The sequence below is a fragment of the Salvelinus alpinus genome, chromosome 38 (assembly GCF_045679555.1).
Source record: "Salvelinus alpinus chromosome 38, SLU_Salpinus.1, whole genome shotgun sequence".
Classification (NCBI taxonomy): domain Eukaryota; kingdom Metazoa; phylum Chordata; class Actinopteri; order Salmoniformes; family Salmonidae; genus Salvelinus; species Salvelinus alpinus.
This window is the reverse complement of record NC_092123.1, coordinates 2246175-2273649: the sequence shown is the minus strand read 5'-3', so window position 1 is coordinate 2273649 and position 27475 is coordinate 2246175. Positions and strand designations below refer to the sequence as shown.

The following is a 27475-nucleotide window of genomic DNA, read 5'->3' as shown; positions in this document are numbered from 1 at the left end:
TGGTGAGAAGTTCTCATGTCTCACAGTTCCTCCATGAGTGTCGGAGCCCACCTACACTTTAAGCTGTGACTCTTGTTTTTTTTTTTTTTTTTTTTGTTTTTTTTCACCTTTATTTAACCAGGTAGGCAAGTTGAGAACAAGTTCTCATTTACAATTGCGACCTGGCCAAGATAAAGCAAAGCAGTTTGACACATACAACAACACAGAGTTACACATGGAGTAAAACAAACATACAGTCAATAATAAGGTAGAAAAAGAGATAAGGTGAGATAAGGGAACTGTGAACTATCTTCCCTTCCTTATCGCTGACCAGCATTGGGCCAATAACTGAAAAGTTGCTACTTCACTTGCTCGAATCACCGAGCCGATTAGGTGAAAAAAAGCGGTCGATTTGCCCTTGAGCAAGGCACTTAACCCTAATTTCTCCAGGGTCGCTGTCAATAATGGCTGATCCCTGACCGCAGCCCCCACTCTCCGAGGGTGTCTCAGGGGGAGTGGGATATGCAAAAAACACATTTCCAATTCACACCACGCACTTATACAGGGTACACACTTGTACATGTGTGAAACAGGACAAATATAAGCACCCCCTATTTGACCTTTGGTTTGAGGACCTGTGATATAGAACCAGGTTGGAGATTCGTGAAAACAACAAGACCTTGCACCTTCCAGGAAAGGATAGAAGAAGAAGCAGCCATTTTATAGCACTAAAGCACAGTCCTAGTCCACATGCAGCATACAGGTACCTCTCCCTGACTCTTACCTCTTATTACTTTTGAGATTATTGGTAATCTCTCTACTTCTATGTCCTTCTCTCTCACACTCTTAGAGCCTTCTCCGCCCTAGCTCCAGCAACAAATCAAGTACAACCTGTTGTGAACACAGAGTCCTCGGTTCCCAGTGAACTTAGCAACATGTGTTTGTGGGTAGACAATAAAAGGATCCGTGGGTTGCCTCTGTCCTCGTCACTTTTTCCTTTCATGTTCTCTTCCTACGAGGCCGAGTCACCTCGCTACACTGTATCTAAACACTCCTCGGCTCGCCTGTCAAAAATAGACAACAAAGTGGCTTGGATGAAAGGAAAAGGACCATTTCTATAGAATGTTCAGCTCTGAGATACTGCACAATTGTTATACCGCACTCACTAGGCTCGAGATATGGAGAAAAGTGGAGGATAAGACGCATAGCGATGATAGTGTAGCACTCAATTGTCTTGCAATTTTCCTTGTCACTCAGCTTGATAGTTGCTGAAGTGGCTCAGATGGTTTCACCTTCCAAAGGGCCCCAGACATCACCAATATCGACCTTTGGAGTAAGCATCTAATGGGCCTGTGGTCAGGCGCCTTTGGGTGAAACTTGGACCTCTACACATCATCTTCAACATGTTGTCCTTTTGCTGAACTGTGGGATGCTTCATTGGGATGCCACACCACACCAGCATGGGCTTCCTGCCTGCTCCTGGAAAAGCCCCTGAGAGAAAAGTCTCTGTCTGTCTGCCTGGGGCTATCCTGTCGGTCTGTCTGTCTGCCTGCCTGGGGCTATCCTGTCTGTCTGTCTGAATTAAATCCTCTATTTATCAGGACCTCTATCTGCTGCTAGTGGTGCAGTCTGGGGACTGACCAGGGAAATGTACCAGGATCCACTGCTCACATAGCGTCTACTGTCAGTCTACCACAGCAGCGGGACTCCAACAGCAGGTTCAGCACTAGATGATCTGTTAAATGAACAATGTAATGTTCACTGTGTGTGTGTGTGTGTGTGTGTGTGTGTGTGTGTGTGTGTGTGTGTGTGTGTGTGTGTGTGTGTGTGTGTGTGTGTGTGTGCGTGCCTGAGTGTGCTGACTGGCACGATGCACACCACAGTGTCTTTCTGTCTCTTTTGACAAGGAGGTGCTGTGTTCTCTCCCTGCCCCCACAGCTGTTTGGCCTGACTGCCCTCAACTTAAACAGCTGACATGTTTCCCAGCTGACATGCCAGTGATGGATAATCATAAACATTTTTATAAAGGACCTACTACTGACATCTTCTGGCAGAACAAGGCACACATCTCTGTGGGGAAGTTCATAATCTACACCACAAGGGGGAGTCCTTTAGCCACTAAAAACCGCTTAAAAACGAACACCACTTTGAGCGCTGTGGCTAAAAAGTAACGGCCAACAGCCAACAAAATGTTAAAAGCACTGTGACTCTAAATGTGTATATGGTATATGCAATTGCGTATTCAGGGGATAATAGACTAACACCCACATTTGTCAATCCCCCTTTCCTAAATCTCAGCAGTTTGAGTTCCCTAATTCCCCTCCACCCTCTTTTGAGAGGGGACACGCAATGAGCAGAGCTTTTGGAATGTGTGCAGCAGCTGCTACGTCACCGCGGTCTCTCCAGTCTCTCCAACCGAAGAGCTCAGTAAAGTTTGAGGCCCGTGGAAAAACAGTTTTTATGGACTTTAAAAACGTTGCGGGCGGTAAGTTTGCGTTCTAACTAAAACGTAGAATTAGATCAGAATGGTATTTATTTTATGAGATACATTCAAAAGGCACATACAATGAAGTCCATGTTCAATATATTTGTTTGCTGTTAAATTAAATGTCTGTAAGCCAATTTAGCTAGCTAATGTTAGCGAGCTGACAGTAGTAACTAACGGACTAAACTCCACTCCATTCCTTCACCATGGAGTGGAGTTTAGTCCGCTAACTAGCTAGGGATGTTTTTGAAAATACAGACGTGTGAGCTAGCTAACTTACTGGTTGCTATTTTGTTCATGTCTACAAAATAAACGTTACTTAGCTAGCTAAATAACTAGTTACTCCGCTATTAACTAATATGGCCTAGTTACATTTATAGCTAGGTAACGTTAGCTAACGTTAAAAAAAATACACTTTTTCTCCACATGCGTTCTGTTCTTTTGCTGGGCTCAACTTGTCCCAACTTGAACTGTTTTGAGGTACAGTGCCCGTAATTTGAGGGAAATATAAAAAAGACTGAAGTTTAAGCATTTTTGTTGCAGATGTTAGCCAGACAGATATCACGTGGGTAGAATAACAGAACATTAATTAAAAATGGTCATATGTTATTACTGCAGTGGCATGAGTGGCTTCACGAAAACATCCAGCTTGCTTGCGAGGATGCTGTTGATGCTGCAGTCGCGTGCATTGTGGAATCATTTAGGATTGATTAGGTGCAATATTTTGATAACGTGTCTCCCCAGGGAGCCCGTAAAGTGGGACGCACTTCTGTCTCCATGGTGATCGAGAGGACGCCCTGCCTCGGTGTCGCGGCGTACAGCTGAAGGGGGCGTGCACCAATAGGTAACGACTACTCGTTCTCTATGTTCAATCTCATAAAGGCTCATGAAATCCACGATGGTAAGGACAACACGGCATCAACTCGACATCAGCAGAACTGGGAAGATTACCATCGAATACAAATGTAAATGCTTAGCCTTTTTTGTGTCATCTCATATGGTTCATTCATGTGCTGAGTGGTGGAATCTTTGCTTTTTTTCTTCCATATTCTCTGTGTTCATGCTGCTGTTGTACTGCTGTGATCCCTGCATAAGGTTTGTTTCTCCCTGACCTTGATTGAGATGCTGCATTTCTAATCTGTAACACACAATAATCTCTTCGTTGTTGTCTGTCACAAGTCAAATCCAAAATAATAACCTAGTATAAATGTCTTGTTTTTTTCAGCCATTTTACAATAACGTCTATTACCCATACCAGCCAGAGACACAAGGTACCCACTCATCAGCTGGGATCCCCTCCCTCCTAAACTCCCCCCTGAGCCAGCCCTCCTCCAGCAGCCGGTGTTTTCCAGCACCACCCCCACCAGCCATGTCTGCCTCCACATCCACCACCATCCCGCCCTTCAAATTCCGTCCGCGGCGGTGGACGTGGACCTGGTGGCCAGCGAACTGGACTTCCAGACCCTGCAGGAGCACATCACAGGGGTGACCTTCTGCAACGTGGAGGGAGAGCGTTGTGTCCGCTGCCAGAGCCCCGTGGACCCAGCGCTGCTCAAGCTCTTCCGCCTGGCCCAGCTGACAGTGGAGTACCTGCTGCACTCCCAGGAGTACTTGACCCTGAGCCTGGGGGTGGCTGAGGAGAGGCTGCAGACCCAGGCCCGCGAGCACCAGCAGCTCCTGGCCCAGCAGCAGAAGCAGGCGGACCAGGCCAAGGTACTGAAGACGGAGCTGAAGCAGAGGAAGAAAATCATTGCCCTCAACCAGCAGGCTATGATCAACATGACTAATTACCATAAGGTACTGAACACCTCCTCACGCTGCCGCTTTTTCTCGGTGTCTGTTTCCATGTGTATTGTACAACAGTTAGTCCCCCCACCCCCCTTCCTCCTGGGTCCTCCTCTTAGCCATTGTTCTCCAGGCGGTATTCAGAGCTACTTTAGTTTTGTTCAATTATCATTGTCAGAGGAGTGAGAATGCTAACAGGAGGTTCATCTTTGTACATATCTACCTCAATTACCTCGTACCCCTGTGTATATAGCCAAGTTATCATTACTCAATCTGTATTTATTCCTCGTGTTATTATTTTCCTATAATTGTTATTGTTTTTATCTCTGCATTGTTGGGAAGGGCCCATAAGTAAGCATTTCACTGTTAGTCTACTGTTGTTTACGACGCATGTGACAAATCGAATTTGATTTGGTTTAAATTAATTATACCATTTAAATCAGAGACATAGTGTTGGAAATAGGTTCACCTCGTCCCGTAGCTGTAATGTGGCCACTTTATAAGGATTGGTAGACGTAATCATTATCAGCCTTGTTTTGGGACCTATTGTGCTCTGAGCAGGTGGTGTCAGCTGGGGATAATTAGACCTACTTCTTTCAGCCCACTTACAAAAGGGTGGCAAGAGACATAACCAAAATGACTGAACCACCTCCCCTACCCTCATTCATGTTTTCATAATGACATTGGTCTCGAGTCAACGTGACGTTTTGATGTTCTACTTTCTACACCAGAAATGTATGCATTTATTGAAAAGATGTAGAATAGAAGGATATATCCTTATACTTTTAAAGGGCATTGCTGGTGAATAGGGCCCAGCTTTGGCCAAGACAACAACTAGTGTTTCATATGACTGAGCATTGTTGCTAGGTGAGAGTGCCCTGCCCGGCTAACAGGCACGTTGATAACCGAGGCGTCTGTACAGCTCAATTATTGATGGGCCACCATGCATCCAAAAATAGACCTAGATGGGTTGATTGTTTCACACAGGTACTCAAATGTATTGCGTCAAGCTACATTTTACAGATACAGAAACTTCAACAGATATACAAAATGCACAGTGTATCTGATACACAGTATCTAGCCTAATTGTCTGCGAAGCACAGAAATGTTGCCTAAATTGTAGTGCTTTTATCATTCAAGAAACGTCCTGCCTATTTCAGCCTGTGTGTTGTCAATGCAATCTAGAAAATGAATGTTTAAGTCCGCTTTTTTATTACCGTCTCGCACATCAAGACAAGGCAAACGGATGCCAACAGATACACAACCGCCTTGATTCTATCAATGACCATACCTAATTCAATTTCACTGGCGATTTCCAAAGTTATTCCAGAGCAGCAATGTAATTACAGCACACAACAACAAGGGTCTCTGTTGTAGAAACTTCCCCTGCAGCATGGTAGAGCACCAGCACGCGAGGCAACAAGGTGGCAATGCAGTTCAATTTGAATGAAGGCACAGATGCAAGCTGTGTTGGTGTCGGGCGTTAAATGGGGTGTGTGATGTGGTTGCTCCAGCGTTTAATCTGCCCCATCTGTCACTCCCCCTGTGAGCTGGAGCGAGGTGATGCCAGGCATCCGGGGAGAATCACGTCACTCACGCTATGTTGATCTGTCTGCCAGGAAACAGTTCCTAAAGCTTAATGGTAGATAGTATAGTCACTATGTTGATCTGTCTGCCAGGAAACAGTTCCTAAAGCTTAATGGTAGATAGTATAGTCACTATGTTGATCTGTCTGCCAGGAAACAGTCCCTAAAGCTTAATGGTAGATAGTATAGTCACTATGTTGATCTGTCTGCCAGGAAACAGTTCCTAAAGCTTAATGGTATATAGTATAGTCACTATGTTGATCTGTCTCCCAGGAAACAGTCCCTAAAGTTTAATGGTAGATGGTATAGTCGCTATGTCGATCTGTCTCCCAGGAAACAGTCCCTAAAGTTTAATGGTCGATGGTATAGTCGTGGCTTGAGCTTTGGGTTCAGATGTGTTCAATTTTTACACACAGCCCAAGTTGCCTATTACGAAATTGGCTTTACATTTGATCTATAAGTGAAGGTAGCAAACAACATGTATTCAGACCATTGATTCATTGCAATCTTTGCATGGGAATGTACTGTAGATCTATAATTACGTTTCCTTTTCTTTTCCTTTAGTGTCAACATTGTGATAAAGCCTTCATGAATTCCTCCTTTCTCCAGAATCATATGCAACGTCGCCATCCAGACGAGTACGACAGCCGTAAGTCAAGAGAGCTTTAAAAGGTTTGATCATCAGTTTAGAGACAACGGTAGGGAAAGTAACCATCAGTCAGGTAAGAAGGTTCGCAACAGCCAACCACCCTGTCTCCCCTGACAGTCCCATAGGGAGCCACTGGTATGGCTGTCCCCAAGCGCACCACAGTGTTCCTTCAATGCTGGAAAACCAGTTCCCATGACATCCCGCTCTAGTTTGCAGCAGTAGACATGTCACACACTCCCACACAGTCTAGCAGAAAGAGAGAGGTGTATCTTTGATAGTTAGGCTAACTTTTTCTTCATTAGTATGTCTCTGTGATTGTTTCTGTCAGAGTTAAGGACAGTCAACCAGAGGGAAGTGAAGAGCATTGCAGATGAGGAGATCAGTCGGCTGAAAGGGCAGCTGAGTTACACCACATCTGAGCTGGAGTCACAGAGGCAAGCCCTCTTGGCCAAAGCCTCTCAGGTGGGACAATAAGAACCGTGCTTGTTTCCATGGCTTTGATCAGCTTCGTTATTGAATGCAATGTTTGCACTTGCGTATTTGTTTAGAGCTTTTGACCATTTTCATTCTCTTTCATCTGTAGGAAAGAGACCAGCAGTCCATGCACCAGGATTTGATGAGAAAGCTAGAGAGCTGGAAGGAAGAAGAACACAGGAAGATGGAGGAGATGAGAGAGGGTTTCCGGGGGGAGATCGAGATGCTTCACAACAGGAACGCTCTTCTTCAACAAGTTAGTCCATTTGTCAAAGCGCTGACTTTCATGGTTCTGTGTCCAGTTCAAACTGATGCGTTGGTGATTTGGTTCTGTAATTCAGGGAAGTTTTTGTTTGAATGATTGGATGTGATCTGTACAGAAAGTGGATGTCCAGTTGACCAATCCTGAGAGGAGGCCCAGTCCTGCTCCCCAGCAGACTGACCAAGACATGGATGAAAAAAACAAGGTTGTGGTCCAGAAGATGGATCAGAAACACAAGAAACTGGTAAGCAGCTAAGCAGTACTTCTTCTCTTAAATATTTCAAGTTGTGATTAAAAAAAAAAAAGATCAACTATTTATTTTGTTACAGGAAGAAAGGTTTACATCAAAAATAGAAAAAATGAAGGCTAACCATGAGAGCGAGAAGAATCAGGTAAGATGTGGATGACATATCTGTGAAGCTTTCATGAAGAATACTGGTTAACAGAACTACTTGTGAGTTCTGTTGAATAGTTAATGGTCAGCGGAGAGCCTTGAAAGAGGCAGCCATCGCAGTGGGATCTCTAACGTCTACGTCTGTCCTATGTCTCCTCTCAGTGGCAGGATCAGTTTAGCAGGTTGGAGTCGTCTGTGTTGGAGTGGCAGCAGCAGAGCCAGAGGCAGAAGGAGGAGAGTGACCAGCGGCTTCAGGAGCGGGACCTAATCATCTTCTCTCAGCGAGAGCAGGTCAGTTCACTCACCACCACCCCCTGGCGACCCGGCCACCGGGGCAGCTGGGAATATCAGGAAACAGGGCGCCTACTTGGCCCTCATACAGGAAATCCTGGATTGATGGCGCCGGATGGACGTGTCATGTTTTCACACGCTCATATAGTGTAGTCGTCAGGGCCACTCTGACTTCATAAGCGTGTTAAGAAGTTAAATTAAATTAGATCATGCCCTTGGGGTTCAACAGCTTTGAATACAAAACATAAAAAAAATATATAATTAAGTAATGTAGCTAATTGTACGTCTTCATTTCACAGATAAAGCATATGTCCTCAAATCCACCTACTAAAGTAGTTGAAGTTCCAGGTATGCATACTTTTTCTTTGACTTTATTTTTTGTATTACTATGTTTATATTTGTCAAATTTGGATATTAGCTTGAATCTGGATGTTAGCTTGAACTTGGATATTAGCGGTTTGTAGTTCTGTAAAGAACCTGTTATTACTGACAATTGTTCCTACTTTGTATGTTTCAGTGATCATAACAGCCCCAGCACCAGAGCCTAAACCAAAGAGAGTAGTGAAGGGTAGGTTATTAGCAGGAGATTCCCAACAATATGTAGCTCAGTCAATTTAGACGTCTGCGTCCTTTTGCTCAGAGAAAAGGTAGGCAAGCACGTAACAAGACTGTTCTGTCAGCGATCTCTCCCTGTTGATCAGACCTCCCAACGAGACACCATTAAAGATCAAGAGTTCCCTCCTAATTCCCGCTCTTGTCTGACCTCTGACCCCCTGTGTTGTCCAATCAGAGCTGCCTCCCTCTGCTCCTAAACTGGATCCTATAGAGGAGCTGTCTGAGGAGGACAAAGGTAACACAGTCTAGACGGCAGCAGCGTCTTTCTGTCTGCTCCATGCATGCTCTCTGCACGGACGTGTGAGTCGGTCTGTGATGCCTGCCATGTAGTCAGTGAGCATTTGTGAAGTCGAGTCAGTCAAAGCCACGTTGGCCCAAAAAAGCAGCAAGATGTTCTCCTCTTCTGCCCGTCGCTCTCCAGAATCCTGTGGCTGTTAGCTGTAGTTATCTATGGCACAGGTCCTTTGTAGATGGAAGAAAAGGAAGGTCATATGCACCTCTCTCAAATCATTTTCATGCTTGCCCAGCCTGTCCTCTGAAACTACAAAGGCGTCAGTGTTATTTTGAGTGTGTTATCAAGTGTATGTGTGTAAGTGTACTGTACCTGTCTGGTGCTTGTCATAGACTCGTCCAGCGTGTCTGAGAAGAAGCCAGTTGTTGTAATGAAGCAGCCGTCTTCTGTGACCAGTGTCCTGAGGAAGAACCCCAACATCAAGAGGGAGCTGCGTCCCGCCCTGGAGCAGGCACTCCTAGAGAAGCTTGAGTCCCTGGGAGTCAAACCGGTATGTACTGTACCTTCATGAGTACAAATACACGATGGAATCTTTAAAATCACACTCTGTGGAAGATCTATGTCATTAAAGAGTCAGCCTGAGCGATACACCATCAAAAACATACAACAAATCGAGTTCACTAATAGACTTGAGGGATCATTTGTTTCCCCAGTAAAGATAATCCTTATGGTAGTTAAGCGTCTTCCGTTTTCTAATCTACACAACTCTGTAGGGGCTGAGGGGACTCGGAGGCAGTGAGTACAGTGATCTCATGGCTAAGGTGCGCATGGAGAGAGAGAGTACAGCGAGGGACATTCCGGACTACTGGCGTCACCGTGAGGATGTGGCTCACACACTGCGTCTGAGACTGAAGGACAAGAGGACGGGGAGTGACTCTGCCCCCGAGCAGCGGGTCAAACCAAAACAACCCACTCAAGGTACATGTATTTGTATTTATTATGGATCCCCATTAGGTGCTGCCAAGGCAGCAGCTACTCTTCCTGGGGTCCGGCAAAGTTAAGGCAGTTATACAATTTTAAAAACATTACAATACAACCATTACGTAAGTCACAACACACTACGTGTGTGCCCTCAGGCCCATACACCACTACCACACATCCACATGCGTGTGTATAGTGCGTATGTTATCATGTGTGTGTATGCATGTGTCTGCCTGTGTTTGTGTTATTTCACAGTCCCCGCTGTTCCATAAGGTGTATTTTTACCTGCTTTTTAAATCTGATTCTATTGCTTGCATCAGTTACCTGATGTGGAATAGAGTTCCATGTAGTCATGGCTCTATGTAGTACTGTGCGCCTCCCATAGTCTGTTCTGGACTTGGGGACTGTGAAGAGACCTCTGGTGGCATGTCTTGTGGGGTATGCAGGGGGGCGGTGCCTTCAGCATGTCAACACCTCTTACAAAGACAAGTAATGATGCAGTCAATCTCTCTTCCACACCGAGCCATGAGAGATTGACATGCATCTCATTAATGTTAGCTCTCCGTGTACTTTTAGGGGCCAGCCGTGCTGCACTGTTCTGAGCCAACTGCAATTTTCCCAAGTCCCTCTTTGTAGCACATGGCCACACTACTGAACAGTAGTCTAGGTGCGACAAAACCAGGGCCTGTAGGACCTGCCTTGTTGATAGTGTTGTTAAGAAGGCAGAGCAGCGCTTTTTTATGGACAGACTTCTCCCCATCTTGGCTACTGTTGTTTCAATATGTTTTTAACCATGACAGTTTACAGTTCAGTGTTACTCCAAGCAGTTTAGTCACCTCAACTTGCTCAATTTCACATTATTCATTTCGAGATGTAGTTGAGGTTTAGGGTTTAGTGAATGATTTGTCCCAAATACAATGCTTTTAGTTTTGGAAATATTTAGGACTAACTTATTCCTTTCTACCCATTTCAGTCTCTGTAGTAGCTGACCCGTATAGTGGTGAGTCATCCGCATACATAGACACACTGGCCTTACTCAAAGCCAGTGGCATGTCGATAGTAAAGATTGAAAAAAGCAAGGGTCCTAAACAGCTACCCTGGGGAATTCCTGCTTCTACCTGGATTATGTTGGAGAGGCTTCCATTAAAGAAAACCCTCTGTGTTCTGTTAGACAAGTAACTCTTTCTCCACATTATAGCAGGGGGTGCAAAGCCATAACATATGTTTTTCCAGCAGCAGACTATGATCAATAATGTCAAAAGCTGCACTGAAGTCTAACAAGACAGCCCTCACAATCATTTTATCGTCAATTTCTCTCATCCAATCATCAGCCATTTGTGTAAGTGCTATGCTTGTTGAGTGTCCTTCCCAATATGCGTGCTGAATGTCTGTTGTCAATTTGTTTACTGTGAAATAGCATATCTGGTCAAACACAATTTTTTTCAGAAGTTTACTAGGGTTTGGTAACGGGCTGATTGGTCGGCTATTTGAGCCAGTAAAGGGGGCTTTACTATTCTTGGGTAGCGGAATAACTTTAGATTCCCTTTAAATTTAAAATTAATTTACATTTAAGGTGCTACAAAGCTTTTTACTATCATTCTTTATATCACTTCTTTGTTTCATAGTATAGTTTATTTTTATTTAGCTTAGTTCTTAATTTTCTGTAAGTTTGCCAGTCAGTTGGGCTGCCAGCTTATTTGCCATACCTTTTGCCTCATCCCTCTCAACCATACAATTTTTCAATTTCCTTCAATCCCAAGGGGATTGAACAGTTTTTACAATCATTTTCTTAATGGGTGCGTGCTTATTAGTAACTGGAATAAGCAATTTACATAAATGCGTCAAGTGCAGCGTCTGGTTGCTCCACATTACACACCACAGACCAGCAAATATTCTTTACATCATCAACATATGAATGTTGATGCTACAAAACGTATTGTATGACCTCTTATACACTATATTAGGCCCAGCCTTTGGAACTTTGGTTTTCCTAGATATGGATATTATATTGTAATCACTACATCCTATGGATTTGGATACTGCTTTAAAGCACAATTCTGCATCATTAGTAAAGATGTGATCAATACATGTTGATGATTTCATTCCTGTGTTGTATGTAACTACCCTGGCAGGTTGACTGACAACCTGAAACAGGTTGCAGGCACTGGTTACAGTTTGAAGTTTGTTCTTGAGTGAGCAGCTTGATGAGAGCCAGTCAATATTTAAATCACCCAGGAAATATACTTCTCTGTTGATATCACATACATTGTCAAGCATTTCACAGATATTATCCAGATACTGACTGTTAGCACTTGGTGGTCTATAGCATGTGGGGAGTATGAGGACTTAGAACTTTTAACTCATTCAATGTGGATTTTGCTGAGGGGTTCATGTTTCATCTCATGAGTCCATTCCATTCTCTTGTGATAGTTTGCTAACACGCTGCTGGTGACATTAAACAAGGACCCCTTAATCAATGTAACATTTAAGCCTTAAGCTGCTCCCAACAGGAGTCATGTCCGTCACCGTTTTAACCTACTGAGGACTCGAGACGTCCTCAAATGAACTAATCAGCTGATTGTTGTTGTTCTGTCCCTCCCGAAAGTGACCCAGGCCAGACAACGGTCCAGCAGCCTTTCCTCCAAGGTGACCCAAGTGATGTCAGGACCACCAGCAGCGCCTGCCAAACAGCCTGCCCCCCGGACCCTTACCAGTACCCTGCCCAAGACCTCCACTCCCAAGTACGTACCTAGTCAGAATCTCCTGCTGTTTGTCTCAATGCATGCCAGAGACTACCTCGCCACTGGCTTCATTTATGTGGTATCAGAAATCTGAGTACGTAGTCTGTTGCATTGAGAAGGATACCATAGAAAGTGAGTTGTCTTACAAGCTGTGTCTTATTACCTTATAAGGGAGTGATTGATTGTATGTTCATTTCAAATTATGACATTGCCTTTGGCCTCATAGGACCCCTCCCTTCAGCTCAGACGACAAGTCAACAGAGGAGGAGGAGTCTGAAGAGGAGAAGCCACCTCAGAAACCCAGGCAGCAGCAGAGAGTCCCTCATCACAGAGCGTCCCAGCCCAAACCAACACAACCCAAGACCACCCCCCATCACAAACTCACCCAGTCCAAACCGGCCCAGGCCAGATCTGGCCAGCCCAGGACCACCCAGGCTCAGCCATATAAACCCCAGCAGCCCAGAAGCGCTGCGGTCAACACAACCAAAATGGGGGTCACTGTGGTAGAGAGGGAGGGAGAGTGGACAGAGGGGAGTGAGTTGGAGGAGATCGACCCACAACAGCTCCAGAACTACAAAGACAAGAATGGGAACGTACAGAAGACTACAAACAGTAAGAGGGACTTTTGTTGTTTTTACTGCTATGATTTACTCCTTTGTGTGGTATTAAGTGCTAATTTCAGATAACAACACACATATCCCAAGTCTACAGCCTTTTCTTTTTTAGTTGTATTGAAAACTGTTGCCCATAGGTTTTTATGTGTTGTGCTGACCATATTTGTCTTTCCAGATAACCTGGTCAAGGACTTGACTAAGAGCCTGGAGAAGCAGCTTGCAGACAGAGGACCAAAGAAGCCACTAGGGGGAGTGAGCACCTTACCAGAGAGGAAAGACAAAGACGTTGTACGGGAAGTCAAGGTGAGAAATCCTCTCTCGTCTCCTCTCTGCAGTGTCATCATCAACTCAGAGTAACATAAGACACAGAGAACAAACAGAACATTTGCTGACGTCAGAATGTTCCCATATCCTAATCGTGTTCATCTGGACTGTTATGTGGCGTTTCAGTATACAAACGATGATGATGAGGATGACTGGGATATCTCCTCGTTGGATGACCTATCGGTACCCGCCCCCGTGGGCAAGCCCACCGCCCCCGTGAGGAAGAGCCTGGACTCAGACAGCACTACCAGTGTCTGGGGAACATCCACCGGGAAGGGGCAGAAAACAGGTCAGTCTCACTCACTCTCACAGACCCGGCTCCATTCAGGTCCCTTTATCCTTCACCTTCACCCTCTGATGATGTTTATCCATTCCCCAGGTTTGAATGAAGCAGGAACCGGCAGCACTCTGAAGAGCAGCCTGGTCTCTGTCAGCGACTGGAGTGACGATGATATATAGTAATATGGAGGTGATACAGGTTTACAGTTCTACAATGACAAAACTCAATATGACGCCCATAGGAATTCTTTGGAAGGCAAATATACTTATACATGATTTACCGATACTGTTAGAATTACAGTTGCATATAAAAGAGTCTTAACGAAGAGATCCTCTGCTGGATCTCTAGAGACATACACCTATGACAGTGGTAGCCATCTGCCTTGTGGCGATTTTCAGTGTTTTTATTTCATATACAGATTATAAATTAGCTATAGTGAATTGTCAACTTAGAGGTTTTATGAAATGTGATATTGCACTCCATGTGAGGTACTTGTATGATTTGTGTCAAAACAATTTACATGGCATTTGTAAGACATTTGTGTGTCCTATGAAAGAAAAGAAAATGTGTTTTTGTATCTAAAATATTTATACATGCTAGCAATAAACATTATTTATTTTTTTATCAAATGAAAACATTCATCCCTTTCCTTGATGTCAATTCAGTTCACAAAAGGAACACAGTTATATGTTAGTAAAACATTCATACATAAGGTATCTATCTACAAGGTGTAGGTGGCGAGACAGTTACCAAATCAAATTGATTCAGTTCTCACAATGTTTTCATGGTAACTAACGACCAATGATATGAAGCAGTGTATTTCCTGCGGTACAGGAGCTACTGCAGCTCAAACAAAATCGTCCCTGCTAAACGTCCCAGTGGTCCTTGTTGTCCTGATCTTTCTGCCACCTCTGCTCCCTTGGACCAATTGTGGCATTGGAGTCACACTGGAAGAGTTTGGCATCATGTATGTGCGTCTGGTCCGAGCTGTGGCATAGGAGTTAGGTCTGCGGGGCCTTTTCTTTGATCTGGAAGACGGAGCAAGAGAACTGAGATGAACATATCCGACACAAAATATATTCCTCTGATGCCAACTATTGTCTTTTGAGTGAAGCAGGAATTTTGTGGAATGTATTACGTTGAGCGTAGGCCCTCCTTTCCAGAGAAGAAGCTGAGTACGAAACCACCGGTGATGAGCAAGATCGAGCCTCCCCAGCCAATAAAAACCGCTGCTCCGATTTCAAATCTGAAGAGAAAAAATTAGAAAGCATATACTGTATACTTAACTACTTGAAACCAATGTTGTTCTAGTGTGTTCCAGCAGTCTCATTGAAAAAAATTCACTCACTTCTGTGCCTTGAAATTGGGATCCACAAACTCTGATCTTACTTTGTTACCCCACCAGGAGTACACGATCAGGCCAGCAAATCCTAGGAGGAAAACAGCTATTATTATCATATTTAACTAGGCAAGTCAGTTAAGAACTAATTCTTATTTACAGTGACGGCCTAACCTAGACGACACTGGGCCAATTGTGCACTGCCCTATAGGACTCCCAATCACAGCCACTTGTGATACAGCCTGGAATCGAACCAGGCTCTGTAGTGACACCTCTAGCACTGAGATGCAGTGCCTTAGACCGCTGCCCCACTCGGGACCGCTGCGCCACTTTGGTTACTAATCAGGTACTCCATAAACATATCTTACCAGACGCCAGATAGGTGATTCCCCCGGCGAAGGTGACCCGTGCGTTGGCGAGCTCTGACCCTCCAATCTTGGTGCACTTCATCCCTATCAGTGTGAGGACTCCAGCGAAGAACCCGAGGATGACAGAACAGATGGACAGAGCCCTTACTGAGTGAAGGAACGCTGATGCAGAGAGTAGAACACTCAGTTAAACAGGAAGCCAAAGTACAGGACTACAGTTATGTATTATACACTGAGGATACAAAACATTAGGAACAACTTCCTAATATTGAGTTGTACCAACCCCCTTTTGCCCTCAGAACAGCTACAATTCATCAGAGTATGGACTCTACAATGTACTACAAGTCCCGTGTGGCTCAATTGTTAGAGCATGGCACTTGCAAAGCCAGGGTTGTGTGTTCAATTCACATGGAGGACCAGTATGAAAATGTATGCACTAAGTTGCTCTGAGTGTCTGTTAAATGACTGAAATCTGAAGGAAGATATGTGTCAAAAGCCTTCCACAGGGATGCTGGCCCATGTTCACTCCAATGCTTCCCAAAATTGTGTCAAGTTGGCTAGATTTCCTTTGGGTGGTGGACCATTCTTGATGCACACAGGAAGCTGTTGAGTGTGAAAAAGCCAGCAGCATTGCAGTTCTTGACACAAACTGGTGCACCTGGCACCTACTACCATACCCTGTCAAAGGGCATTTAAGGCTTTTGTCTTGCCCATTCACCCTCTGAATGACACACATACACAATCGATGTTTTAATTGTCTCGAGGCTTAAAAATCATTCTTTAAGCTTTCTCCTCCTCTACACCGATTGAAGTGGATTTAGCAAGTGGCATCAATAGGATCATAGCTTTCACCTATATTCACCTGGTCAGTCTGTCATGGAAAGAGCAGGTGTTTTTAATGTTTTGTACAGTCAGTGTAAATTGGAGTTTGTGGATTCCACTCTATGGTATCGCTAGTTCCGTCTGCAAAATGTTGATCATGATATTCATATTCATACTTCTGCTCTGCCCCATTATCTGCCTGTAATGTAGTACTGTATAAGAGCATCTGCTGAATGCTGAATGACAATCAACTGCACTGAACTGCACTGAAGATTGAGATAACCCTCCAAGTTGTAAGCGTCACTATCCCATCATGTATCATGAGATGTACGGTGTCCATATTAGGACAGAATCACACATCCATGGAAGTTGTGACAAGCTGACCAGAACATACCTGGTAGTCCCAGCATGGAGGGGTACTCTTTGCAGTCGGACACGCCCGTGGAGTCTGAGACACAGTCCTTCCAGAGGTTAGAGAAGTAGTTGCCGGTGGTGAGCACCACGCTGCCCACTTCAGACCAGGTCCAGTACTCTATAGCCAGGGTGGAGCTCACCAGAATCCAGCCAGCCAGACACGACACAAAGCAGCCTATCTCCATGTACATCATCACCGTCCTGTGCTTCATGATGATGGTGATAAGGAGGATGCTCTCCTTGAGCTTGGCAGTGGTTCCGGGGGAAAAAAGCTACGTTTACGAAGAGGATTTACCAGAGAGATGGGTGTAGTGAACAAAGCTGGAGTGAAGTTCCAGAGTTGCTCAGGGATCTTCGGTCTGTGGAAGTCAAGGTGCAGTCAGGCACTTGCATTGTTATGTCACCCAGTCAAACCAGCATTGTGGACATTTGGCTTATCTCACATGGTTTTGCTCAGTAAGCAAACGTCTTTTCCCACGATCCAGGGGGAGATAGTGTAAGGGATTGGGAGTGGTGAAACTGTTTCCCGCTCTCCCTCCCCTCGTATGGGGGTTTGACTAGGTCTCTCTCTCATAGCCCTTTATCTCACATCACAGTGTGTGAACTGCTCCCTCCCAGCTAAGGTCACAAGATACTGGTGCATGTAACTGATTCATGTCAATATTCTCTGGACAAATTGATAATGATCTATGTAATATAGCCTATAGAGTAGAGCTGAGGACAGTATCCCAAAGTAGATCTTTATTGGACAATTTGTTTTGCCACAATAATTAAAATAGCATTTTAAAATGGAAAAACATGCTAATACACATGGAACAGTTACATACAAAAACACTTAATTCCCAGTGCAACGTGCACATGCCACACAATCACAACCAGTCACTGTAGACGTGGGTCTTGTTGGATCCCTTTGGCTCCTGGGACTGTTTGGATTGGCTGTTTTCTCCAGTTGAGAATTCTCTGGTGAGGGGCACCATGGGAAATCTGGAGGAAGGGGCCAATTCCACCCTGCTAGAGAAATTATATTAAGCGAATTAAGATATATTCAGAAAACATGCACTCAACGTTTATGCAAATCGCATTGTAGACTGATAACTGAAAATACACCATTCATTTATTTTAATTTTATTTCACCTTTATTTAACCAGGTAGGCAGTTGAGAACAAGTTCTCATTTACAACTACGACCTGGCCAAGATAAAGCATAGCAGTTAAATCAAAAACAACGACACAGCGATGGGATAACACATGGGATAAACAAACGTACAGTCAATAACACAATAGAAAAATCTATATACAGTGTGTGCAAATGTAGTAAGATTAGAGAGGTAAGGAAATACTCAGAGAAGCATGCTTATGTGGTGTATGTAAATTAGGCATGTATGCTTATTGTCGCTTATACTGTACTGTACATTTAACCCTTTTGAATGGGCTACTGTGAATATAGTGGCAGAGAACAGAATGGGTCCTAATAGGATGAGGAAGCCTCCCACTAGGCCAAGCCAAAGAGCAGATCCAATATCATACCTGAGTAGGGAAAATGTAGACAAAAAACAGCTTGGCATTCCCATACAGTTTGTTATTCCAACATCTTCCCTATCAGTATATCTCACTGATCATCCCCAAAGCCAACACCTCATTTGGCCGCCTTTCCTTCCAGTTCTCTGCTGCCAGTGACTGGAACAAATTGCAAAAATTGCTGAAGTTGGAGACTTTTATTTCCCTCACCAACTTTAAACATCAACTATCTGAGCAGCTAACCGATCGCTGAAGCTGTACATAGTCCATCTGTAAATAGCCCACCCAATCTACCTACCTCATCCCCATACTGTTTTTATTTTATTTATTTTTCTGCTCTTTTGCACACCAGTATCTCTACTTGCACATCATCATCTGCTCATTTATCACTCCAGTGTTAATCTGCTAAATTGTAATTATTCGCTCCCATGGCCTATTTATTGCCTACCTCCTCATGCCTTTTGCACACACTGTGTATAGACTTTCTTTTTTCTACTGTGTCATTGACTTGTTTATTGTGTTATTGTGTGATCAGGAACCAACAACAAAGAAGAAAAAACATTTCACAGTCGGGATGAAGAACTTTAAACCCTCTAAATTAAGGTGATTTGTATGTGTCCTGAGAGAGGCAGCTGTAATAGCAGTTTGTCATTGGTTCTCTGGTTTCCTCCAACGTAAGTTGAATCGAACCTAGCTTAGCCAAATAAAATATATCGCAACTATCATGTATTGTTGTATTAGTCACTATGTATCATAGCTGTGTTAATTAATTAAAGCATATTGGCAGGTTAAGTTCAATTTAGAGAAAAATTCATATTAGCAGACACTGCACCCATAAGACTCCTGATTATTCCACACAGAGATACCAGATACGAGACGAGAGATTCTAGTACTCAAACCACGTTTCACCATCCACACAGTTGACTACAGTGGTGGAGTCCTCAGAGCAGTGCTTCCACAGGTTGGACCAGAACCAGGTCACACTGACAATTGAGGACCCACCGTGGCGCCCGACCTGGGCCACCCTCCAGTAGTCGATAGCCAGGGTGCAGGCCACAAACACCCAGTCCAGCATGGACACCTCGAGGCCCAGGATCTGAACCAACCTCCTCCACATTCCTCTGTCTGGACAGGTGGAGAGGATCGCTCACAGGGACTACCGACGGTAAGTTACTGGAGCTATTACAAAGTTACTGATTTCATCCAATCTAGTCACGGAATTCACAAAAATGCATCCATTAAAAATGATTCCATATTCACTTAGAAGAGCACAAGATTGGAGCATCGGTCTGTCAGCTGTGCGGCATATCACTCTTGGTTTAAATAGGAAACAGTGTCCGTGCAGAATTGAGTGGCAACACCAAAAACAGAGACTGTTTACAGGCAACCTCCCTGACTGCTTGGGCAGATACGACTGCTGACAATATTAGGAAAGTAACATCTAAAAGAGTTGGTGATTATTTCTATATTTTAAAATATCTTGATTTTGATTAGACTACAGTTGAATCATTTGAAAAGGGAGAACAACACAACACGGAGTCAGACAGAACTTGATGAAAGGCAGAACAGCCCTGCTTTAATGACATTATCAATAGCAATACATGAAACAATAAATGTGATGAAGCAGTTCATTTGATGATAATGAAACACTCCCAGGAAACAGGCCATTAGATACAGAGACTTTCCCCCACATACAGAATCACAATTGGATCATTATTGGGCTGTCAAACGATTCAAACATTTAATTGAGTTAATCAAAAGGATTTGTTGTGATTCATTGCAAATTCAGAATTTGCTCAAATTGAGTTGTCCTAAGTAACAGTTAGCAAATCAGGTAAATTGACAAAGCACACTTAATTGAACCTCATTGTCAACTTGTTTTGATATCGAATTGTTGTTTTTAGCTGTATAAATTATGTATTTTGGAAGTTTTCACTGTATTTTGAAAGCTTTCAGACAATGTGATTAATCGCGATTCAAAAACATTAGTTCACTAAAATTCAAAAAAGTTAACGGATAACTCTGACCGCCCTAATCATCATATACAGTATATACAATTGTTACTTCAGTTCGGTCCAGTCAAAATCACACATACTATGAACAGAACCAGGTCATAAGTAGGAGTTTTTGATAAACGGTTCTCTCTCGCTCCTCCTTGACCCACTGGATAAAGAGGACACTGTACTACTGCTGCCGCTGCTCACCTCAGAGTGCACTGACCCATGAGACCTCGACCTCGATGGACGACCAGACGTCAAAGACCCACCGCCAAATTTCGAGGACTGCCCGGAGTTCGAGGACCGTCCAGACCGCTCTGAATTGGACGCGCGACCGGACTGACCAGACCTTGAGGAGATGGCAGACACATCTGAGCGTGCAGATTTTGAAGAAATCTTAGATGCAGATGAAACCTTGATCTTTGAGGTGATCTGGGATACTGGGGACTGTACTGTGGTGGACTTGGCCTGGTCGATCTCAACCTCGGGAAGTTCAGGGATGACTAGAGTTTTGCTGGGAGAGATAACATACAAAATGAGAAAGAACAAATCAATGACAAGTGTGTTATTAATAAATGAATAACTATTCCATGGTGAGGCTGGCTATGCTTGTACTCACCTCTCGTCCTCACAGAGCAGTTTGCACACAGAGGCCAAGTAGAACCAACCCCCTGTCATATGGAAAGCTGATCCCACCCAGCCAAGAAACAGAGGAGTCCCCAGGTCAAACCTGTGTGTGAGAGTGTGTGTGAGAGAGAGAGAGAGAGAGAGAATCAATATTATCTTGTAACTGAATGGAAAAACCTGCATCCAAGTCAACTCACTTTAATCCGTCAAAATAGGGGTTGAAGTATTCCCCGGAGACGTATTTTGCGTAGACAGCATATCCCGACGCAGCCAGAAAGCCTGCATAAGACAAAATGAGTCAGTCATCTACTCTCAATCTGCTACAGTGTGCATCTACCAGGTTGCTTTCACAGAGGAAGAAGTGAACTGAAAGACCATGTTTACCACTGATGATGTGACAGACTCCTCCAGTGAAGAGCTTCCTGTGCTTCGCCTTGTCCTTGCCCCCGAGGAAGGTGCACTCCATCCCAATGAGACTGAGTACGAACCCCAGCATCCCCACAGACAGAGCACCCATCAGCAGGCCCCTCACAATCTGGATGTGGTCTGGTTGATTAGAACACAACCGAACGCAAGGTCACATTTTACACTACAGTAGGCTTTATAATTTCAGTGGAATAACCAATGTCACTGTACTGAAACAGTCTAAACTCACAGAACTTTGCTTAAAAGATAGAGTGCAGTAATAGTCACATATTAACATAATTAGTTTTAAACCTATTTTTGGGGGGTAAATTAACTTAACAGGCTGTCTTCCGATGTGTCCCTCTTGTTTATATACAACTTCATACCCACCACAGAAATAGAATTAGAACACTATATATTATGCATGTCTCTACGGTACTTACTGTCCACGGACCAGAGCACAGGGAAGTCTTGGCAGTTGGTGACAGAAGTGGAGTCGGTGAAGCAGGCCTTCCACAGGTTAGACCAGTACCAGGCCACCTTGATGACAGCCGAGCCGCCCATGCCCCCGATGGACGTGATCTTCCAGCCCTCCATGGCCATGGTGCATGCCACAAAGATCCAGCCCAGCACTGTCATCAGGAAGCCCCAGATCTGCATCACGCGGATTTTCATCCTGATACTCTGGTGTGTGGAGTCAGTCTATATGCTCTATATCTAGATAACCCTCAAGTTATCTTATTATGACCGTCTCTGTTGCGCTTCTTTTCTCGAGATCTGACTTATTGGCGATTCCTTTTTCTCTCGTCTATACAATGGTGTGTCCCCTCGGTGGAGCCACCATCCAGTGGAGCCTGAGTCTCCTGCTGTGCTGTGATAGAGAAGAAACCTGCTCATCCCAGTCATACAGCTTGGTAGCAGGGCTCAGTATGACTAATGAGACAGTCATTTTGTCGCTCTACCTGGTTGTCACTTTTCCCATACTGCATGAGGGTGGATATGGGTCTGTTGCTGCTCAGGTTCCCAGGACCTTGTTTGGGTGCTAAAAATGTTGACCTAAGCATTTATCTCACGTTTCAAAAACCTCCATCTCTATGTCCCTAGCTGATTCCTTGGGTTTTGAATTATTTGACTAATTCTGATCAAATGTATTCGAAGGACATAAACATGACCTAGTATGGCCCAAAGGCTATTGCAAAACTTGACCTCATCTCAAGATTATTATTATTTTAAATACAGTGCTGGTCTGACCTTAACTAGTTCAATAAGAACTCATTACCTGAGGAATTACAACTTCAGAGTCTGTTGAAGCGCCTCCATTGTCCGTTGACATTGCCTCGGGCTGCGGTAGGTTATTAGCTAGGTGTGCTGCCTGCTTCACTTATATGATTAAAACATAACGTCTTTGACCTCATATAATTATGCTTAAATCCACGGCTCTCTCTGATGGTATTAGTTGCATGGGGAGTGATGGATTTTCTTGTGGTGAGTGAAGATGAGAAGGGTCTTCTTTGTACCGAGTCCCTCGGCTTATTGGCAAAGTTATTGGCAAAGTAGATGGGACATTGGAATGGACCCACTGTTGTGATGCATGGACCTATATGGTGGTAATTCATGCTTTTCATTAATGATGGGCTAATAATGGAGAAAGAACAAAAGAGGGGTTGTGTTGGCTGGCAGGGCCTCACGTTAATTATGGGTTATTAAGCACAAATACCTGCTGCATAATAACCTACCATGACAATTTAAGAAATGTTAAGTAAGATTCCATCCAAAGATGCATGCACAGAACATTGTTTGAATTTCTATCTGTCAATAGTTTGATTCTATCGTCCTCTTAATAAAGTATAGATATACTGCTCTCTGGTGGTGTCTTGTTGAAATGCAACTAAACCGTACTTCAACCACAGTCCAAATCACACTCAACTTGTGTATTTTGTATGGAAAAGTACTTGATTCTTTTGTATGTTTAAAAGTAGTATAATTGTCCATAATGGATTTTCTGGCACAAATAAATAGCTGTAAATTTGGCATAAATAAACTGCTTTTTGGGGCAAGGATTCTGCTGGTGGCCTTCATGTTTTAATTTAGAATCTGATGTAACAAAATAGACATGAATTATGGATGCTTGTGAATCATGTGGCATGCAATAAAACTGTATATTTTTTAAACGGCGCATTCATCTCTGGATTCATTCTGAAAAATATGGACATCAAAATGGGAAATCACTCACCATTATTGATTTTGTCTAGATGTCTGGCTATCATCCTAACTTAGTAGTGTAGTCAGAGTAGGTCCTCTGACCAACCAGAGCTGCGGGACACCTGACACTTGTTTACGGATACACAGGACTGGAGCAGGGAGCACGGGGCAGCTGCCAGCTGTAGCTCCATGCCAGCTGGTGAGAGTCCCCCGGCTCGGAGGGCCAAGAGGATTCACGTAACAGGGTTAAGGTTTCAATTGATCAGAAGGTGGAGATAGATGGCAGGCAGTGGAGGAAACTTCCAATTCCCATATCCGGGTCCGAACAAAGATCAACTGGGGCAGGACTTGTTGATTGGTAACTCTGTGATCAGTCGAGACAACGGAAGCCCCTTTCTGTCCGTGGTGGCTGGTAGGGGGCCATCTTTCAGTGTGAGGTATATTGCAAAAATACAAGAACTTGACAGTTCTTGAGAGCACACAATGTTCTTTATTGACTCTTTCTTCATCTAGGCTTCACTTGTGGTCTGCTAAAGAGTGACAGCATACGGCAGACAGGCACTGGCTCCACAGTTGAGTTCCGGAGGTAATTGTCATGAGACACTCATACAGAGGTCCATGTCAAAGTGTTAAATCCCCCAATTAAAAAGTCCACTTATTCAATCGCCCTTTTCTTTATACTGAATTAATGTTCTTTCAACAGATCATTCAGAGAAAATTATCACTGAATTCCTTCTTGTATGCAAAAAAAACGAACATTTATTGACATTGCCACTGATTACAACATATTGGGAGATGTACAGGAATTAAACAACTGAGTAATGTTTTTAGATGACCTCAAACGGACACATATTCCTGATATTTGTTCCTCAGGCATATCTAATGAACAACAATGGATTTGGAAGAGCACCAGTTCGTTTGTCCCTTCAAGGTGACCCAGGAGCTCATAGTGTGATCCTAGCCAACCAAATTTCCTGCCCTGTGAAGAAAACAAGCTTATCTGATTTATTTTGTTTATCGCCCGTTGACAGAAGAGGCCTATTACCTAATGTGGTTTTAGAGAGGAGCCAACAGCTTGTCTATTTCCTCTTGCTGATTTCAAGGGTTATTTCCCCCAGCATTCTTTGTGCCACAGGGGGTGACATCGTTCAAGTCGTCAGGTATACAGCAGAGGCACAGGGACAGGAAGGAGTCTCCTTTGGCATATCAAAAACGATGTTCTATGAACAGTGCATTGGAACGAAATGCCATATTAAGGAAAATAAAAGCAGGTAGCATGCATCACACCCTTGGGTAACGTAATCACACAGGAATCCGTCTCAATAAGGAATTGGGGTTCTGGTTGAAGAGGTATGAAAAGGTGACCTCAACAAGCTTAACCCAAGGGTCAAATAGTCCACGGTCACCTCATATGACCATATGCCAATGCCAGTGGTCCGTCCGTTGTCACACATAGGCATTCTTTCCAAACTGCCTTGAGTGTTCTGCTGGGTCTCGGGGGTCTGTGGAAACTGGCGATTTGTAGAAACTGTTGGCAGACTTGCCGGGTTTGTGACGCTTGGTTACCATAGACGTAGCACCACTGTAGGAGTACTCTGCTCGACTAGAGGAAAACACTAAGGGTTACTCCTTTGAGATATACAGTGTCCTCATTCCATTTCCATGGTAAAAACAGTTCTAGTTCAGAAGACAGAAGTCTCCGGATCTAGGCCAATTCATCCCACCCCATACACTAGTTCCCTAGGCCCGCTAGCCAAGGTGACTTTCACATAAATACGTTGATGCTATACACAAAGAAAACATTCAGTCATCAACATACAGTGCATGTCTTTATACTGTTATCACTATGAGACAAGATGTTGACAGTGATCCCTGGATATCCCAGTACTTAAACAACTTAATTACAGTTCATATTAAACTGCTTCATTGACTTACTGAATGACAAGCTTTACGATCCGTCTACTCTATTATGGATTACTTTCAATTTCTGTCTCAGTCAACATGATGTTGAGAAACGTACAGTACTTACAGATTACATAACACAGTGAGTAAATGGGAGGGGGGGGGAACACGTCTATCGAAGTAATCATTTTCTGTAATTGATCATCATTTAATTAATTGTACAAACTTGCCTGGAGCCCTCTGACAGGGAGAGGCAGAATATGAGTCCTCCTGAAATGCAGAGCACAGAGCCAGCCCATCCGATGAAGAGCGCTGCGCCCAGTTCAAACCTGGCCACGAGAGGACGGGCATAGCCAGTAAAGCCAGTGACCAGTTAGTAAATACATGTGCTCACTGCATTTCATTTGTCAACATGCAGTACAGTAGGACATTAAGTAGCACAGTTAAGCTGAACACTTACTTTTGAGCAAAAAAGAGTGGGTCAAAGAACTCTGATGTGATCCTGTGTGCGTACAGGGAGCATGCAGTCAAGGAGCAAAGCCCTGCAGAGAAAACGGAGAGGACTCAGCTCTGGTCTAAATAGCAAGGAGTAGTTCAACAAGCACACAATATAATGAATATTCACCATTGAGTATGAAGTGAAGGCCTGAGAGGCCTGTTAGTCTGGCCTTGGTGCTCTCTGAGCCTCCGATCCTGGTACACTTCATTCCAATCAGGGCCAGGGTGGCTCCAAAGAACCCCAGGCACACAGACGCAATCATCAGGCCTCGACACACCTGGATATACACTGGGTGGGTGGGTGTGTGTGTGTGGGGATGTGTGGATGTGTGTGGGTGTGAGGGAGAGAGAGATAAAGAGACAAACACAGAGTTATCTCACACTTGTAAAAGTGCTCTGACTTTCTCAGTTTTCCTCTCATTGCCACTTTAAAAGCATTGTATCCTCAAATGGCAGCTTGAACACCCGGTTCAAATGCTGCTCTGGCCTCTGGTAGTGTATGTTTTAGAGGCTCTTGGGCTTAAGCCAACAAACCAATAGGGTTATCAAATTCCAAATACCACTTTTTTCAGAGCCAGCCATTCATCCCAGGAGACGGATGCTCAGGATGTAACACATCTGTGATTAGGTCAAAGAAATCACACACACACACACACACACACACACACACACACATACACACACACACACACACACACACACACACACACACACACACACACACACACACACACACATACACACACACACACACACACACATATATATATATATATCCATTATAATCACAGACACACGCATGCACACACACAAACACATACGCAAACACAAAAATACACATAATCACATACAATTACAATGACAATACAACATCACAGCTAAAATAGCAACCAGCTAAAGTTTGAACTGACCGTCCAGAGCCAGCATGGAGGGGAAATCTTTACAGTTGGACACTCCTGTAGAATCCGTGACGCAGGTCTTCCACAGGTTGGACCAGAAGGTCGCCGTGGTGATGACCGTCCCATCCACGGAGGACACCTTCCAGTAGTCAGTAGGCAACGTGGAGCAGACCAGGATCCATCCAGATATGTTCAGGATGAAGGCAACGATCTCCGTGGCCATGTTGCTCATCCTCCTCAGATAGTCCTGTCCTGTCTGTTGTAGAGCTGGGTCAGGTAAGCTGGTAAACAGCAATTGTGGCAGACGAGACTGTATGCCTGTGGAGGATAGTGGATGGAGAGCAGAGCAGAGAGGCAGTCCAGGATGAATGGTTAGGAGGTGAAGTGTGTCAGTGGTTAAGATGTCGTAGCCTGGTTTATGCTCAACAGGGAGGGCTCTGTGTTCAAGACTCTGCACCTCTACCTGTGGACCAATCCCAAGGATACACATCACTCACTGACACACACGCACACACACACACTGAGACACACGCACACACATACACACACACACTGAGACACACACAGAGACACACACACTGACACACACACAGTGAATCAAACACACACACATGCTCTCTCTCTTTCACACACACATACCCATCCACCCAGCCACGCTAACACACACACACACACACTCACACACACACACACACACACACACACACACACACACACACACACACACACACACACACACACACACACACACACACACACACACACACACACACACACACATCACTCCACAGTA

At 44.2% G+C, this 27475-nt stretch overlaps 4 protein-coding genes across 9 annotated transcripts; 1 reads left to right on the top strand and 3 right to left on the bottom strand.

Moving 5' to 3' along the window:
- Nucleotides 1-2308: 2308 nt before the first annotated feature.
- LOC139566259 (cilium assembly protein DZIP1-like) lies at nucleotides 2309-14333 on the top strand. 6 transcript variants are annotated; one of them, XM_071387315.1, is made up of 19 exons: nucleotides 2309-2464; nucleotides 3209-3308; nucleotides 3690-4261; nucleotides 6400-6484; nucleotides 6813-6946; nucleotides 7068-7214; nucleotides 7339-7464; nucleotides 7550-7612; nucleotides 7777-7905; nucleotides 8205-8253; nucleotides 8423-8473; nucleotides 8696-8755; nucleotides 9145-9302; nucleotides 9526-9730; nucleotides 12339-12474; nucleotides 12701-13086; nucleotides 13264-13391; nucleotides 13539-13701; nucleotides 13792-14333. In XM_071387315.1, the coding sequence occupies exons 3-19, from the start codon at nucleotides 4235-4237 to the stop codon at nucleotides 13869-13871; spliced, it is 2127 nt and encodes a 708-aa protein (XP_071243416.1). In that variant the 5' UTR covers nucleotides 2309-2464; nucleotides 3209-3308; nucleotides 3690-4234; the 3' UTR covers nucleotides 13872-14333. The 6 variants fall into 6 exon arrangements, with proteins under 6 accessions (XP_071243416.1, XP_071243412.1, XP_071243411.1 ...); XM_071387311.1 differs by having other exon boundaries at nucleotides 3209-3429; nucleotides 3723-4261; nucleotides 6445-6484; XM_071387310.1 differs by having other exon boundaries at nucleotides 3209-3429; nucleotides 3723-4261.
- On the bottom strand, nucleotides 14063-17049 carry cldn10d (claudin 10d). The gene is made up of 5 exons (XM_071387316.1): nucleotides 16616-17049; nucleotides 15400-15561; nucleotides 15041-15122; nucleotides 14831-14938; nucleotides 14063-14720 (listed from the first exon to the last, which is right to left on the bottom strand). The coding sequence occupies exons 1-5, from the start codon at nucleotides 16845-16847 to the stop codon at nucleotides 14540-14542; spliced, it is 765 nt and encodes a 254-aa protein (XP_071243417.1). The 5' UTR covers nucleotides 16848-17049; the 3' UTR covers nucleotides 14063-14539.
- Nucleotides 17050-19698: 2649 nt separating this feature from the next.
- LOC139566431 (claudin-10-like) lies at nucleotides 19699-22108 on the bottom strand. The gene is made up of 5 exons (XM_071387597.1): nucleotides 21625-22108; nucleotides 21161-21322; nucleotides 20974-21055; nucleotides 20769-20879; nucleotides 19699-20663 (listed from the first exon to the last, which is right to left on the bottom strand). The coding sequence occupies exons 1-5, from the start codon at nucleotides 21854-21856 to the stop codon at nucleotides 20264-20266; spliced, it is 987 nt and encodes a 328-aa protein (XP_071243698.1). The 5' UTR covers nucleotides 21857-22108; the 3' UTR covers nucleotides 19699-20263.
- Nucleotides 22109-25467: 3359 nt separating this feature from the next.
- On the bottom strand, nucleotides 25468-27071 carry LOC139566317 (claudin-10-like). Its single transcript, XM_071387431.1, has 4 exons — nucleotides 26695-27071; nucleotides 25911-26072; nucleotides 25746-25827; nucleotides 25468-25614 (listed from the first exon to the last, which is right to left on the bottom strand). Exons 1-4 carry the CDS (start codon nucleotides 26912-26914, stop codon nucleotides 25494-25496), a joined length of 585 nt encoding a protein of 194 aa, XP_071243532.1. The 5' UTR covers nucleotides 26915-27071; the 3' UTR covers nucleotides 25468-25493.
- Between the last annotated feature and the right edge of the window lie 404 nt (nucleotides 27072-27475).

Bases quoted from the DNA above. Each gene is read 5' to 3' on its own strand.
- LOC139566259 (XM_071387310.1), top strand. From the start codon at position 3,351: ATGAAATCCACGATGGTAAGGACAACACGGCATCAACTCGACATCAGC. The intron at 4,262-6,399 runs GTACTGAACACC...CTTTTCCTTTAG, and splicing joins ACATGACTAATTACCATAAG to TGTCAACATTGTGATAAAGC. The intron at 7,613-7,776 runs GTAAGATGTGGA...GTCTCCTCTCAG, and splicing joins ATGAGAGCGAGAAGAATCAG to TGGCAGGATCAGTTTAGCAG.
- cldn10d (XM_071387316.1), bottom strand. From the start codon at position 16,847: ATGAAGCACAGGACGGTGATGATGTACATGGAGATAGGCTGCTTTGTG. The intron at 15,562-16,615 runs GTATGTTCTGGT...TCTCTGCATCAG, and splicing joins CTCCATGCTGGGACTACCAG to CGTTCCTTCACTCAGTAAGG. The intron at 14,939-15,040 runs GTGAGTGAATTT...TTTTCTCTTCAG, and splicing joins CCCAATTTCAAGGCACAGAA to ATTTGAAATCGGAGCAGCGG.
- LOC139566431 (XM_071387597.1), bottom strand. From the start codon at position 21,856: ATGAAAATCCGCGTGATGCAGATCTGGGGCTTCCTGATGACAGTGCTG. The intron at 21,323-21,624 runs GTAAGTACCGTA...CTAATCAACCAG, and splicing joins TGTGCTCTGGTCCGTGGACA to ACCACATCCAGATTGTGAGG. The intron at 21,056-21,160 runs GTAAACATGGTC...TGTCTTATGCAG, and splicing joins AGTCTGTCACATCATCAGTG to GCTTTCTGGCTGCGTCGGGA.
- LOC139566317 (XM_071387431.1), bottom strand. From the start codon at position 26,914: ATGAGCAACATGGCCACGGAGATCGTTGCCTTCATCCTGAACATATCT. The intron at 26,073-26,694 runs GTCAGTTCAAAC...CCACCCACCCAG, and splicing joins CTCCATGCTGGCTCTGGACG to TGTATATCCAGGTGTGTCGA. The intron at 25,828-25,910 runs GTGAATATTCAT...TTTTCTCTGCAG, and splicing joins CCTTCACTTCATACTCAATG to GGCTTTGCTCCTTGACTGCA.